Source organism: Nymphalis io, chromosome 13 (assembly GCF_905147045.1).
Source record: "Nymphalis io chromosome 13, ilAglIoxx1.1, whole genome shotgun sequence".
Classification (NCBI taxonomy): domain Eukaryota; kingdom Metazoa; phylum Arthropoda; class Insecta; order Lepidoptera; family Nymphalidae; genus Nymphalis; species Nymphalis io.
Window position 1 is genome coordinate 13,326,329 of NC_065900.1, and position 14,242 is coordinate 13,340,570.

At 37.8% G+C, this 14,242-nt stretch overlaps 3 protein-coding genes across 3 annotated transcripts; 2 read left to right on the plus strand and 1 right to left on the minus strand.

Annotated features, from left to right (window-relative positions):
* Positions 1 to 411: 411 nt before the first annotated feature.
* On the minus strand, positions 412 to 1,644 carry LOC126772930 (ATP synthase mitochondrial F1 complex assembly factor 1). The gene is made up of 4 exons (XM_050493532.1): positions 1,297 to 1,644; positions 883 to 1,204; positions 714 to 809; positions 412 to 635 (listed from the first exon to the last, which is right to left on the minus strand). Exons 1-4 carry the CDS (start codon positions 1,551 to 1,553, stop codon positions 468 to 470), a joined length of 843 nt encoding a protein of 280 aa, XP_050349489.1. The 5' UTR covers positions 1,554 to 1,644; the 3' UTR covers positions 412 to 467.
* Positions 1,645 to 2,613: 969 nt separating this feature from the next.
* LOC126772929 (cyclin-dependent kinase 2-like) lies at positions 2,614 to 5,322 on the plus strand. Its single transcript, XM_050493531.1, has 4 exons — positions 2,614 to 2,839; positions 3,148 to 3,343; positions 4,003 to 4,275; positions 4,586 to 5,322. Exons 1-4 carry the CDS (start codon positions 2,724 to 2,726, stop codon positions 4,943 to 4,945), a joined length of 945 nt encoding a protein of 314 aa, XP_050349488.1. The 5' UTR covers positions 2,614 to 2,723; the 3' UTR covers positions 4,946 to 5,322.
* A 1,176-nt stretch (positions 5,323 to 6,498) lies between these two features.
* LOC126772937 (WD40 repeat-containing protein SMU1) lies at positions 6,499 to 11,577 on the plus strand. The gene is made up of 10 exons (XM_050493546.1): positions 6,499 to 6,705; positions 6,801 to 6,867; positions 7,162 to 7,420; positions 9,231 to 9,434; positions 9,800 to 9,920; positions 10,251 to 10,455; positions 10,522 to 10,649; positions 10,769 to 10,895; positions 10,966 to 11,283; positions 11,351 to 11,577. Exons 1-10 carry the CDS (start codon positions 6,680 to 6,682, stop codon positions 11,447 to 11,449), a joined length of 1,554 nt encoding a protein of 517 aa, XP_050349503.1. The 5' UTR covers positions 6,499 to 6,679; the 3' UTR covers positions 11,450 to 11,577.
* The last annotated feature ends 2,665 nt before the right edge of the window (positions 11,578 to 14,242 follow it).

Below are 14,242 nucleotides of genomic sequence, written 5' to 3' on the forward strand. Positions count from 1 at the left end.
AACAAATTTTATAACGATTTTATGAATAAAATACCAAACTATCTCAAAAGAACAGCACCTATGTTGTTAAAAGCTGACTTTGTACATAAGTGCAAAATGTCTCTTAGAAATCTGTATATGGAAAATGATCATTTGAATATTAAAGATTATTCAACTTCATGGAATAGTTTTTTATCCAAGTACTCAAGTCAAGAAAGCATTCTTCAAAATCCAACAGACTATATAGAATATTCATACCATCAGGTTTCAAAACCAGACTCAATATCAAGTCCTTTATATAGCATCACATCTAACTCAAATATGAGATTTTCTAGTTCATCACTGTCTATGGTCGTTTCTGATTCTCCAGAATACAAATATTATCCACATAGGCTAAATCAGTAAGTGAAAAATGTTTATTAAAAAAAAAAAAACAGTTATTTATTTTATTCACATATTTTATGATTTCTATTTTCAATTTGTGACTTTCACACTACTTCAATATTTTCTAATTCTGCTATCAAGTCCATGTGCTTGAATATGTCAGGGGTTTTATTAAACAATTCTAAAAGTTTTATCTTATTTTCATTTCTTCCGTAGTAGTACAACTGGAATTGATTTGCCAAACATTGAGCTTCTTTTCCATTCAGTACATTCTGAAAAAGAGTAGAAGGCAGGCAAGTTAAATTTTGATATTCTTCTTTTTAGTCACAGCACTTAATAGCACACTATACCTTGTCATATTCTCCACGCATTAAAACAATTCCTTTCTTCACAAGCTCTGTATAATGTACAATAGTTAAACATTCCGGTGCATTCTCTTTATGAACCTGAGCCAAAGTTAAAAATTAATTAACTTTATGAATAAAAGTCAAGGTTATCATAAAAAAAAGAATTATATACCTGGAATGCAAGCAGTGGTGTAAAATGTACAGTGTGTCCTGATATTTGAGACATAATGAATTCATATCCTTGTGATCTTGGAAGTGGAAATAGAAAAGTAGGAAATTGCTTCATATTAAACTGAATTGTTTCATATATTTCTTTTGGTATTGTTGCAGAAATAACTTCTTTGTGCTTGTGATATTCCTCCCAGATGATTTGTATTTCTTCAGCATCTTTGTCTGCTACGAGTTCTAATTTAAATATATCATTTAATTTTTTGTCCTCCAAGATCGGTTCCTCATTGAGTGCATGTTTCGGGTTAAGCACTGATGAATATTGTCTATAAAAATAAATGTTATATTAAAAAAAGTTAGACAGAAAATTAAATATTTGACTTTAAGGAATTGCATTTGAACTGTACAAAAATCTAACCTAGTGTCAACTGAAGCAAATTTCTTCTTATTTTCAGTGTTTTTATTTTTGCCTTGTTCTTCTACTCTTTTTAGAAACTCTTCAGGTGAAGTTTTTTGCATCTCAGCTATTCTATCTGCATACTTTTCATAATAAGGATTATTTTGCAAAATTTCCATTGCTTTTTCAGATTTTGAACTTGTCGTCATTATGTTACGAAAATATATATATTTAGGGTATTTGAAAGTGGAAAATAGATGTTTTATACCAACTGCCATAACAAGCCCAATATCAATAGTTAACAGAGAATATTAATTTGAGCCTTTGATCACCTTTGACACCTTTGATCTTTTCATTTGTTACTTAATAAGTTAATATTGTCAAAACGACATTTATCAGATTTCAGACTGACAACGGAGTTGAGTATGACGAGAAAAGTGATAAAAATCGATAAACACGAAATAGGTATTTTTCAAACCTGCCTGATTTAAATATTTTATTTTCATTTACGAAATTATAAATTTATTCATCAAAATATTCAAAATATCAGACGGACCTACACAAAGCCCTTCCACAGGTAAGATAAATCGATACCTGTTATCAAGTTTAGTTCAATTAATGGAAATCCGAAATAAAAATTAAATTAATATCTTCTTTAAACTTCTTAATATCTTCTTAAAACCTTTAATTATTGTTAAATGCAGATAATTTATAAAAATATTATTATAAAATATATTTCAAATATTTTTTCTATACTTATGTTCTGCATAATCAAATCAACTTTATCCATAGCATTTCCGCTATAGTCTCCAAAACTATAATATATATATATATATATTTATATTACATTAAAATTGTTACACCAGGAAAGAATAATAAATAAATAGCTTAATTAAGTGTAAACGAACACCCGCAGAACACAAAATATACCCATTTTATCTCTCTCTTCTCTTCTGCCTAGCGTTTTCCCGGCCTAGTAACGCCAGGGTCCGCTTTCCTGCATCTATGCCTCCACTTTGCCCGATCTAAAGCGTCCTCCTTAGTGAGATCGTACTCTCTCTAAATATGCCTAATTTATATTGAATAAAATTTAGTCCATCCGTTATTATGAAGCCAAAATAAAAGGTCATCTATGATTTCCATACGTTTTAGTATGAGTACCAACGTTTTATTTGAAATACCAATTTTTAGAGAGATACATACATTTACCGGATGATTATTTAATAAAACACTGTAAAAAAATAAATATGTAGTTATGGCAAGAGACCAAAGACCAAAATGTAAATTTATATAATAATGATTATGTAGGTACTCTGTGGTCAAGACATCCAAAGAGTATACAATTACTAATTCGCTAGGTATACTAGACATCAAGCAAATGGATTAATAAATAAATTTTGGTAAATGATTACATTGAGTTATGATTTCTAATTAAAATAATAATACAAATGGAAAACTTTTCAAGGGTTGAAAAGATCGGTGAAGGAACATATGGTGTTGTTTATAAAGCTAGAGACAGAACAACTGGGAAAGAAATTGCATTGAAGAAAATTAAACTTGAAAAGTAAGTTTTGGCGCGAAAATTGACAGATTTAACATTCTTAGAAAAATAATTCAAGTAGCAAATTAAATTAAACAGATAATATTTTCATTTATAATTATGATTATATTTTAAAGAGTCAATTTAGAAGAAATGTTATTGCGAACATTGAACTTGTATATTGGTTCCTATTAAATACATATATACAAATTAACTTCAAAGTTTGTCACAGTTTGAGGCAGATGGAAACCGATGTAATGGAACATTACAGTGACTAGATGGTATGATAACATATCTAAAATATTTTAAAAACAGTTGTAAATATTTTCCAGTGAGCCCGAAGGAGTGCCATCGACAGCTCTACGTGAAATCTCAGTACTGCGGGAGTTAAAGCATCCAGCTGTTGTGCGCCTTCTTGATGTCTTACTTGCAGATACTAAACTGTTCCTGGTGTTTGAGTTTCTTCATATGGACTTAAAGAGGCTTATGGATCTAACAAAGGGTCCTCTTAAACTTGAACTGGTCAAGGTATTCAAATTTGTTCTATTTAATGTAACGAAATGCTTTTTCTATGTCAGCTAATAAATGATTGAGCCACAATTTGGCTAAAGCTGGCTAAACTGTTCTAGTTCAGCTTTAGCCATAAAGGTTAGCTAAAATAGGAAATGATGGGTATAGCATAACAGCCAAACAGCCAGCATACAACTTGTCAAGTGAATAGAATGCAGGGTGTTTGATTTATGGAATGCATTGAGTTTCAGAGTGTTGAATTGTTTTATAGTAGGTGTCGGACACAAGTATGAAGCAACAAGGTATTCCGATTGAAAATAACAATATTTGGGTCTCAATTCAACATTTAAAAAAAACTTGTAAATAATAATCCCAAATTCTGACCATAAGTTTGTTTACCAATTTAAGTATATCTAATGTTTAAGTTGGCACATGTTATCATATTCAGTCTTTTGAGTTGTTTTTTTTTTTTTCGAAATGTGTAATACTGTTGGCCTTCTTGGCCTCTACAGCGTCACCGGGCGGGATGGGCGAGTTGAACTCAGCCGGATGTTGGGAGTTTTGAGTTGCTAAGTAATTATTAAAATTTTTAGGATATAATAAGTTCTTTAGTTCTAGAGTGCATATTTTTTTTTTTAATGAATATTGTTACGAGGGAGGTGTTTCTGTTTTTGCAGAGTTATCTACGACAGCTGTTAGAGGGCATAGCATATTGTCATGCACACCGTGTGTTGCACCGAGATCTCAAACCACAAAATTTGCTAGTAGATGCAGAGGGGCACATAAAGTTAGCTGACTTTGGGTTAGCACGTGCATTCGGAATTCCCGTGCGCGCCTACACGCACGAGGTCGTCACACTGTGGTACCGAGCACCAGAAATCTTACTTGGTGCCAAATTTTACTCGACTGCTGTGGATGTTTGGAGTCTAGCGTGTATATATGCAGAAATGGTAAATCTATCATACTAAGAAGAGGTCAAATGGGTAATTGTTTAGTCGGATTGCGGACATCATGGTATTTTCATATTTTAATTAAGTTGATTGATTTACAATTCAATATAGTATTTTTACGAGTAAGAAAATTCTATTATTTTAAATATCCAGCATCCGCGCAGATATTGTGTTACCTACTGGATTATATCCATTTCATCTCTAATTTTAAGTGTGAAACTTTTATTTTATAGTAATGGACAAAAGTACAACATATCTTCTATTAAAAAAAAGGAGTTAGAGGCCCACATTGACTGCACAATTATCGTAGGCCAGTGGCGCGACACTGTTCCCGGGCGACAGCGAGATCGACCAGCTGTTCCGCGTGTTCCGCGCGCTGGGCACGCCGGGTGACGAGCTGTGGCCGGGCGCGCGCTTGCTGCCCGACTACCGCGCCGCCTTTCCGCGCTGGCCGGCGCGCGACGCTCGCTCGCTGCTGCCGCCCGCCGCGCGCGCCGACGCACCCGGTGCCGCGCTGTTCGAGGCCATGCTGCGCTATGAGCCCAGCGAGCGCGTGTCTGCGCGCGCGGCGCTGCTGCACCCGCACGTGGCGGGCGCGCCCCTCGTGCCGCCCGTGCTGCCCGCGTCCTCCGCGCCCTCCGCGCCCGCCGTCGACGACGACGAACTGTGACGACGAACTGTGTTGAAAACACTTTAGCTTATTTATTATGCGTTTATATTTAGTGTGTGAAGTGATTATAATAAATATGAATCAAATTAGCTTAAGATTTTTATCCCAATTTTTTTAATTGTCCTCACAGATAACAGCTGCCCAGGTTTACCTACAAAATATCATCTACATGCGCATGTAGCAAAAATATACTATTTTTATATTTTTAATACAGGTGTGTTTTAGCAAAACCATTGATATGTATACTAAATTTGATTAAGACACCAGAGCTATTTATTATTAATAATATAAATAGGAAGTATGTTTGTACATGATGTATAAGGCATTGGCTTGTAATGAATTCCTAAAAATATATTTAATAAATAAATTTTAATTGATATTGTTGATTAACATTTACCTTTTTATTATAAACTAGCTGCCTGTCTCGACTTCCTACGGGTAAATTTGTGTTCCTTCGTATGGGTAAAACTGGTTAAGAATCAATCACAGGACATATGTGGATGTTCTGGGGTATTTACTTGACTCACTCATTCATTTTACTTTTTTGATTACTTTCGTTATTATGTAATCGTGATAGTAATCATAGTCATTAATCTGATTACATTTTACCCAAGTCTGTCCATTCGCTCACTGTTAATACGTTGTCAAGATTTTACTCGCATTACTCAGCGCACGTTTTTGGACATCGACGGATGTTTGCAATTACTATGTTGGCAAATCCTTCGGTGTCTATTCTTTTATTGTCGTACCTTTCTAATTACAAGGCGTCTCTTACCAAATTCTTTTTCAAGCAGTGACACCTTAGTATTATTATTATTTATATATATAGTAATTGTGCATACCGTCTTAGTCTGCTGACTTATAGTGCCAAACGCGACGATTGTATACCGCTGGTAGCGACATCTTGGCCTGTGACACTTTAATAGATATCCGACTGTGGTCGGTGGTTCAAAGAACCTAGAGGAGCCTGAACCTCAAACTGATATTTTTCTGGCAGACAGTCGGGATTTTTACTCGTAAAATATTTTTTTATTACATCAGCAGTATATAAATGATGAATTAATTTAAACATAAGAGTAGCGGCCGCTGTTTGATGACGAGGACTCCTCGACGAATTTGGCAGTGGCGGCCAATACTCGAAGGAGACTAGCCAACTGCGCTGGACATATTATTTTTAATTTGTCATTTAGTAAAAATAATTGAATGTTGATAGAATAAACATTTGACTTTAATAGCTAACATAGTATGTTTTTTTATAAGAATAGATTTTTGTTCAATGGCATTCATTAATATTTATTATATTGTCATGTAGTTGTTAATCGCTAGTGTTTTAGCCGTGTAAGCAAAATAAAACAGTGTTACTTTCACATTTATAATATTACTATAGACTATTAGATATAATACTTTAATTTATTGTAATTCCAATAAATTGTGTATTAATAAAATTATTCGGTAATCTTTCGGTTGTATAGTCTCAGACCCTAGCCTATCCTAAATGAAGTATTTGAAACAACGACCAAGTGTCAAACTGAAACTGTCAAAATGACCTAAAATATACGGTTTGTTTGTGTTTTAGGGTAGATACGAGTGTGTTGAAACCATTACATTAGAATCAAATTATAATAATAGTATACGTTGTCTGTATATTATATGATAATAAATGAAAGTAAATTAATACATGCTCCGCGAGTTCAACTTATTGCGTGAACCTTATTATTAAAGTATTAAAAAACAATGTCCATAGAAATAGAATCTGCGGAGTGAGTTTAAAAGATTTTTTTTTCAAAGTTTGTAAAATATAGTTGTTTGGCCTGTAAAATTACGTTTTAATGGTTATTTTTAACTTTTATTCTAGTGTGATCCGTCTTATACAACAATATTTAAAGGAATCTAACCTCACGAAAACATTGCAGACACTACAGGTGATAATTTATTTAATAATTATTCAGTCTAACTCTGTATGCACGTAACCTATACATATATTTCATTATTGGTGTAAATAATTAAATAATATTAATTGTGGATTCTAAGGTATCTAAGTTATGATCATTTCATATTAATAACTGTGTATAAAATTTATATTTTTACTGTCATTATAAAATAAATAAAGGATTAATCTGACATGATATTTAATTGTAATAAATGTCAGTGTTTGAAATATAAATTTATCTCTACATTACAGAACTTATCTAAATATTATAATTGACAATTTACAGGAAGAGACAGGGGTCTCTCTCAATACTGTTGATAGTGTCGATGGATTTTGTGCAGACATTAACAATGGGCACTGGGATACAGTTTTGAAAGCAACAGCATCTCTTAAACTGCCTGACAAGAAACTGATGGATCTCTATGAGCAAGTTGTACTCGAACTTATAGAGTTGCGTGAACTGGGAGCTGCTCGGACACTGCTGCGACAGACTCATCCTTGCTTACTCATGAAGCAACAGGAGACAGACAGATATATGCATCTTGGTGAGTGATTCTTATAGTGGTTTTATTTTTAAAGGATCATGGTAACTCTCCATTTATTAATAATCCAAATAATAGTAAATGAAATTACTAAAATATATTTGTATAATTTTTAGTTTTTGACATAATCATAATGTAGGTGTGCTAATAGTGCATGTAGAAGAGGATTTCATTTCTGTAACAATTCCATCTCTTATTCAAATTGTAATGCAATATCTTATTAATATTTGCAAGCAAATATTAGGTCCTTACATATGAAATTAGCGTTTTGTACGGGAGGAATATAAAGTCAATTTTTTTCTTGTAATATATATTTAATTAATCAAAGTATGTATTGTTGTTATCTATGCACTTTTGTAATCTCATAGGTAGTTCATTGATCCCTTTACTAAAAAAACATGGGGGCGAGAATCAATAAACTCTTTGAAGGCGGTTTGGACTGCCGCATCGGAGTTGAATTTTTTTCCTTGTAATAAGTGGTCCAAATTCCGGAAAAAATGGTAATCTGTTGGAGCAAGGTCCGGGGAGTATGGTGGATATCGCAGACATTCAAATTGTAGCTTATCTAACTTAGTGGATGTTTGTTGTGCATTGTGTGGTCTTGCGTTGTCGTGAAGCGGCAGTGGCCTAGAGAGAGAACAATCTCGGTTGTTTAGCAGCTAGTTCTTCCTTCATGGTTTACAGTTGCTGACAATAGATATCTACCGTAATCGTTAGGCCAGATTTTAGAAAGCTGTAGTGAACGACACCGGCACTAGTCCACCAAACACTCAAAAGTAACTTTTTCTAAGTCAATTTTCATTTAGGGCAGGATTTGGCTGGGTCTCCAGAATTCAGCCATTGCGACGAGCGCTTCCGATTATCGTACTGTATCCACTTATTATCACAAGTAATGATTCGATTTAAAATCCTTTAATTATTGTGTCGGTTGAGCAAAGTAACACAGCAGTCGACGCGTGTTTGCAAGTTAGATTCACTCAATTCATGGGGTACCCATCGTTCAAGTTTTTTTACTTTCTCGATTCGCTCCAAGTGGATTTATACAGTTTTATCACTTACCCTGAAGCCTGCAGCTATCTCTGAAGTGCTTTGTAATGGATCCGCTTCCACAATAGCCTTTAATTCTTCATTTTCCACTTTAGTCTCCGGCCGTCTACGGGGTTGGTTCTGAAGGTCGAAATTTCCAGAACGAAAACGTTGAAACCAAAAACGTACCGTTTTGCGACACCAGCGCCGTACACATAATTAATCCTTCGAGCTGTTGAACTCGTACTCGTAAATAAATTGATATTTCACGTTTTCCACTGTGCGGTAATAAGCGACGCCAAAGAAAAAAATAATGAGCAAAAAACAAATGAATGACTGTTTTCAAAACTCAAATGAATTTATAAATTTGAATTTGGAATTCATAACCAAAGAGGAGATATTTCAGATCAATGTGGTCAGTACGACAAAACGCTAATTTCATATGTAAGGACCTAATATAATATAAAAAAAAAAATTTACTTATCAGTACTTTTAAATATTAAAATTTTTTTATTGTTATATACAAGGATTAGGCTCTTATAATAATATGTTATATTAATACATAACAATTTTATAATTATAATCACTATAAGACTTGTACTTGTAGATTTGTCTAGTGTGCAGACAAATCTTTCGAATGTATTATGTATAATGTATTATAATACCACCGTGGATGTATGTATGACCTTTTTTTTAAATAGTCAATGAGAATTCGTAAATCCTTCCCTAATTATAGATTCAGTATGTCTGTATGCACGCTGTAACTCATAGTGTCGTTCTGGCGCAGAGAACATGCTGGCGCGCTCGTACTTCGACCCGCGCGAGGCGTACGGCGGCGCGCGCGGCGCGGCGGGCGGCGGCAAGGAGTGGCGGCGCGCGGCGCTGGCGGCGGCGCTGGCGGGCGAGGTGTCCGTCGTGCCGTCGTCGCGTCTGCTGGCGCTGCTGGGGCAGGCGCTCAAGTGGCAGCAGCACCAGGGCCTTCTGCCTCCCGGTCTGACTCATTTCTGTTCTTTTGGGACGATCGAAATTATAATATGATGCCCGATATCCGGTGCTAGCCGTGCAGGAGATACCAGGGAGCAGGAGACAGGGAACTCTCCATTTTCTCATTCTCTTACGATTAGTATAGAGGGACGACAATCTAATAGAACAAGCTCAGAATTCACCTTTATCATATTAATAATAATAAAAACTTTACGAGGTACGGGAATGTAAACATTGCGGACTTCTTAAATCATTCTTCTTGAAACAGAAATCAATAACTTGATTGACCCAACCCACCATTTGTAACAAACCTCCTGGGATCTACCGATGAAGCAATTAAAGTTTTCAACTCGTAAAAATTATGTGTCACAGGAACTACGATCGATCTTTTCCGAGGCAAGGCGGCTATAAGGGACGAAGAGGACGATCAGTGCCCCACGCAACTATCGAAAATTATAAAGTTCGGTCAAAAGTCGCACGTCGAATGCGCTAGGTATTTGTATCAAACTTATTATTTTTAACTCTCGACGCAAAAACGTTATAACGTGACTACCCGTGTCTGTGGCTTCGTAGCTCCTTAACGGATAGACCTATTCATATTAGTTTTTTAATCGATCGATTCAAGTATCTAGTGATTTTAATGACATTACAAAAACATGGTATAATCATGACCTGCTGCGGTGGCATCATCTGGAATAAGCAGGACACCGAAAGATTTTTTAGAGTAGATTTTTTAAATATTTATTTCAATTAGTGTAACCCGATCGAAATCGAGATTACAAGGATGTGACGTAATGAGACCTACGCTCAAATATGTTTTTAGGTTTTCCCCAGATGGCCAGTACCTGGTGACGGGCTCCGTGGATGGGCTGGTCGAGGTGTGGAACTTCACGACGGGTAAGATCCGTAAGGACCTGCGCTACCAGGCGCACGACGAGTACATGAGCATGGAGGAGGCCGTGCTCAGCCTGGCCTTCGCGCGAGACAGCGACACGCTGGCGGCGGGCTCCAACGACGGCAAGATCAAGGTCCGTCTCGCCCCCCCTGGCCTCGTCTTCGTCTGGCCTATTTACTGATGCGCTGCATGTCCGCAGGTGTGGAAGGTGTCGACAGGGCAGGTACAGCGCAAGCTGGATCACGCCCACTCCAAGGGCGTCACGTGCTTGCAGTTTACTCGTGACAATACGCAGATCCTCTCCGCTTCTTTTGATCGATCTATCAGGTGGGTCGCTCCGTCTTATCCTCTTATGATTTTCGTCGTGTTGTTAGATGAGGAGCGGAGTCTTTCCGTATACTTGCGAGAGTCGTTTCACCTTCATCTTCGATAACATTTCTGTCCAGAATCCACGGTCTGAAGTCGGGCAAGATTCTGAAAGAATTCCGTGGGCACACCTCCTTTGTCAACGAGGCCGTGTTTACGCCGGACGGTCACAGCGTGCTCAGCGCTTCGTCCGACGGAACCGTCAAGGTCATTATGGTAACCGTAACCGTCTAACCGCGGCCAAAGTGGGCGGTTTCTAACGCGAGTGTCGTCGCAGGTGTGGTCGGTGCGCACGGGCGAGTGCTCGGCGACGCTGAAGCCGCTGGGCTCCGGCGAGCCGCCCGTCAACTCGCTGCTACTGACGCCCAAGAACCCGGACCACTTCGTGGTGTGCAACCGCACCAACACCGTGGTCATCATGAACATGCAGGGGCAGATCGTGCGCTCGTTCTCGTCGGGGCGGCGCGAGGAGGAGGGCGGCGCGCTGGTGTGCGCGGCGCTGGGCGCGCGCGGCCGCCTGGTGTACTGCGCCGGCGAGGACCTCGTGCTGTACGCCTTCTGCGCCGCCAGCGGCAAGCTGGAGCGCACCATCAACGTGAGTACGCCCGCCGGCCGCGCCCCGCCCGCGCCCCCCCTCGTGTTCACGAGTCGTGTCTGTTCAGGTGCACGAGAAGGCCGTCATCGGGATGAGCCATCACCCGCATCAGAACCTGCTGGCCACCTACGGCGAGGACGGGCTGCTCAAGTTGTGGAAACCGTAGACGTTGCGGCGTTCGGTTCGGAACTCGCTCTGTTTCCGAGTGGTGACTGTTGTAAGTGACTCATTAATATTGTAAAAAGCTTAAATGTTAAGTGTTCGTTTAAAGAAAGTAAATGACTTTAAAACGGATCATGTTCCTTCATTTGACTCCCAAACCTTGTATAACTATGCTATTATGAGTTAAATATTTCATTCGCTTCCACTGAATCCGTCCGTAAACAGTTATTTTATAACTACAGGTGTTTTAAAAAAAATGTAATGTTTGTAAAATGTAGGCAACTACTTAAATATTCTGTTGATTTTACCCGACTGCCAAGGAAAGGTGGTGGCTTATTGTATATATTTGTTGGTGTTGACAAATAAATTAATAAATGTATTTCGTCTGCATGCTTTACGATTCGGTTCCGATTCGAAGCTATGGACGCTACGACAAAACAAAATATAAAAGGTTTTTTATTAAAAAAATCTGTAACTCATAATCTAGATTCAATAAGGTAAATAAAATAATGAATGGCTTTTTTTTTTTTTTTAATATTTCTGGGATGGCAAATGACTCTACTCCACCTGATGGTAAGTGGTAGTAGAGTCCAAACGCGACAACGGCTAGTACAGTCGGGAAGAATGTTCTGCACTAGCCGCCCCCACCTTGCCGGCCCGCAAGATGCCTATTCACACCTCGTTTGTAAGAGGAGGGGAACACGTGAGCTGGTAAGGAATTCCATTTTTTTTTTTTTTAAGAAGGAAGGGGGAAGCAGGAATTAGAATAATTCCTCAGGGCACTCGCCGTGATACAGTCGATAGAAAGCGCTCAGCGCTGTTATCTCTCGACGCAATTGTAAAGGCTCGAGGGTGTTTGTGACCTTTACGTCGCCAATAATGTGGATCGCACGTCGTTGCAACCGATCCAAGACATATATTGATATATAAAATAAATAAAATACAAATATAGACTTGTATTTGCTAACAATGCGAAGGTCATTTTAGAAGTTTATAATACGGTTGAATTATTATTTATTTTTGTCGTTTTAGGGTTAAGAGATTTGTGGAAATGTCTACAAAAAATGATGTAAGATATGCGTGTACCTTTCATTACCTTTATAGACTGAATAACTGTAACGACTACATTTTTTTTTTTTTTTTAAAAAAAGTAAATAATAATGACACCTGTAGTTTAGTGTTATAAATGTCACAAAATATAAATCCTTATGAAAATAATAACATATTAATTTTAAGCGCTTCATTTGATAAATATTGTTAACATTAATATTTTGCAATTGAAACCAGTAATTTTAAAAATATTTTGAGATATTTAAATAAATACATCATATCAAAGAATGAACATGCCCCCCGTATATTACGGGGGGCATGTTGTACTTTGCTTTATGTCGATTATTATATGCCATTAGCACTGTGTTGTATATACAAAAGCGAATAGTTCGATTGGCGAATGTGTGTGTCACTGATTAAAAATTGCACGGGGCATAATACTTATTTTACCCGTACGAAGTCGGGACACAAGTTAACCTAGTAACTAATTAATTATTTGTTATATTTATAAAGTAAATTACTGACCTTATCTTACTGTTTAAACCGACATGAACTTAAAAATGAATTTCTTATGACAGAGTCATCAGAAATTCATTTTAAGTTATATTGGTAGGTAGGTAGGTGGGTAGGTAGGTAGGTAGGTAGGTAGGTAGGTAGGTGGGTGGGTAGGAAGGTAGGTAGGTAGGTAGGTAGGTAGGTAAGTAGGTAGGTAGGTAGGTAGGTAGGTAGGTAGGTAGGTAGGTAGGTAGGTAGGTAGGTAGGTAGGTAGGTAGGTAGGTAGGTAGGTAGGTAGGTAGGTAGGTAGGTAGGTAGGTAGGTAGGTAGGTAGGTAGGTAGGTAGGTAGGTAGGTAGGTAGGTAGGTAGGTAGGGTGGGTTCGGTTCGGTTCGGTTGGGTTCGGTTCGGTTCGGTTCGGTTCGGTTCGGTTCGGTTCGGTTCGGTTCGGTTCGGTTCGGTTCGGTTCGGTTCGGTTCGGTTCGGTTCGGTTCGGTTCGGTTCGGTTCGGTTCGGTTCGGTTCGGTTCGGTTAGGTTAGGTTAGGTTAGGTTAGGTTAGGTTAGGTTAGGTTAGGTTAGGTTAGGTTAGGTTAGGTTAGGTTAGGTTAGGTTAGGTTAGGTTAGGTTAGGTTAGGTTAGGTTAGGTTAGGTTAGGTTAGGTTAGGTTAGGTTAGGTTAGGTTAGGTTAGGTTTAGGTTAGGTTAGGTTAGGTTAGGTTAGGTTAGGTTAGTTAGGTTAGGTTAGGTTAGGTTAGGTTAGGTTAGGTTAGGTTAGGTTAGGTTAGGTTAGGTTAGGTTAGGTTAGGTTAGGTTAGGTTAGGTTAGGTTAGGTTAGGTAGGTTAGGTTAGGTTAGGTTAGGTTAGGTTAGGTTAGGTTAGGTTAGGTTAGGTTAGGTTAGGTTAGGTTAGGTTAGGTTAGGTTAGGTTAGGTTAGGTTAGGTTAGGTTAGGTTAGGTTAGGTTAGGTTAGGTTAGGTTAGGTTAGGTTAGGTTAGGTTAGGTTAGGTTAGGTTAGGTTAGGTTAGGTTAGGTTAGGTTAGGTTAGGTTAGGTTAGGTTAGGTTAGGTTAGGTTAGGTTAGGTTAGGTTAGGTTAGGTTAGGTTAGGTTAGGTAGGTTAGTTAGGTTAGGTTAGGTTAGGTTAGGTTAGGTTAGGTTAGGTTAGGTTAGGTTAGGTTAGGTTAGGTTAGGTTAGGTTAGGTTAGGTTAGGTTAGGTTAGGTTAGGTTAGGTTAGGTTAGGTTAGGTTAGGTTAGG

Bases quoted from the DNA above. Each gene is read 5' to 3' on its own strand.
- LOC126772937 (XM_050493546.1), top strand. From the start codon at position 6,680: ATGTCCATAGAAATAGAATCTGCGGA. The intron at 9,435-9,799 runs GTCTGACTCATT...TATGTGTCACAG, and splicing joins CCAGGGCCTTCTGCCTCCCG to GAACTACGATCGATCTTTTC. The intron at 10,456-10,521 runs GTCCGTCTCGCC...GCATGTCCGCAG, and splicing joins CCAACGACGGCAAGATCAAG to GTGTGGAAGGTGTCGACAGG.
- LOC126772930 (XM_050493532.1), bottom strand. From the start codon at position 1,553: ATGGCAGTTGGTATAAAACATCTATTTTCCACTTTCAAATACCCTAAA. The intron at 810-882 runs GTATATAATTCT...ACTTTGGCTCAG, and splicing joins CACCACTGCTTGCATTCCAG to GTTCATAAAGAGAATGCACC. The intron at 636-713 runs GTATAGTGTGCT...ACTCTTTTTCAG, and splicing joins TGCGTGGAGAATATGACAAG to AATGTACTGAATGGAAAAGA.
- LOC126772929 (XM_050493531.1), top strand. From the start codon at position 2,724: ATGGAAAACTTTTCAAGGGTTGAAAAGATCGGTGAAGGAACATATGGT. The intron at 2,840-3,147 runs GTAAGTTTTGGC...AATATTTTCCAG, and splicing joins AAGAAAATTAAACTTGAAAA to TGAGCCCGAAGGAGTGCCAT. The intron at 3,344-4,002 runs GTATTCAAATTT...CTGTTTTTGCAG, and splicing joins TTAAACTTGAACTGGTCAAG to AGTTATCTACGACAGCTGTT.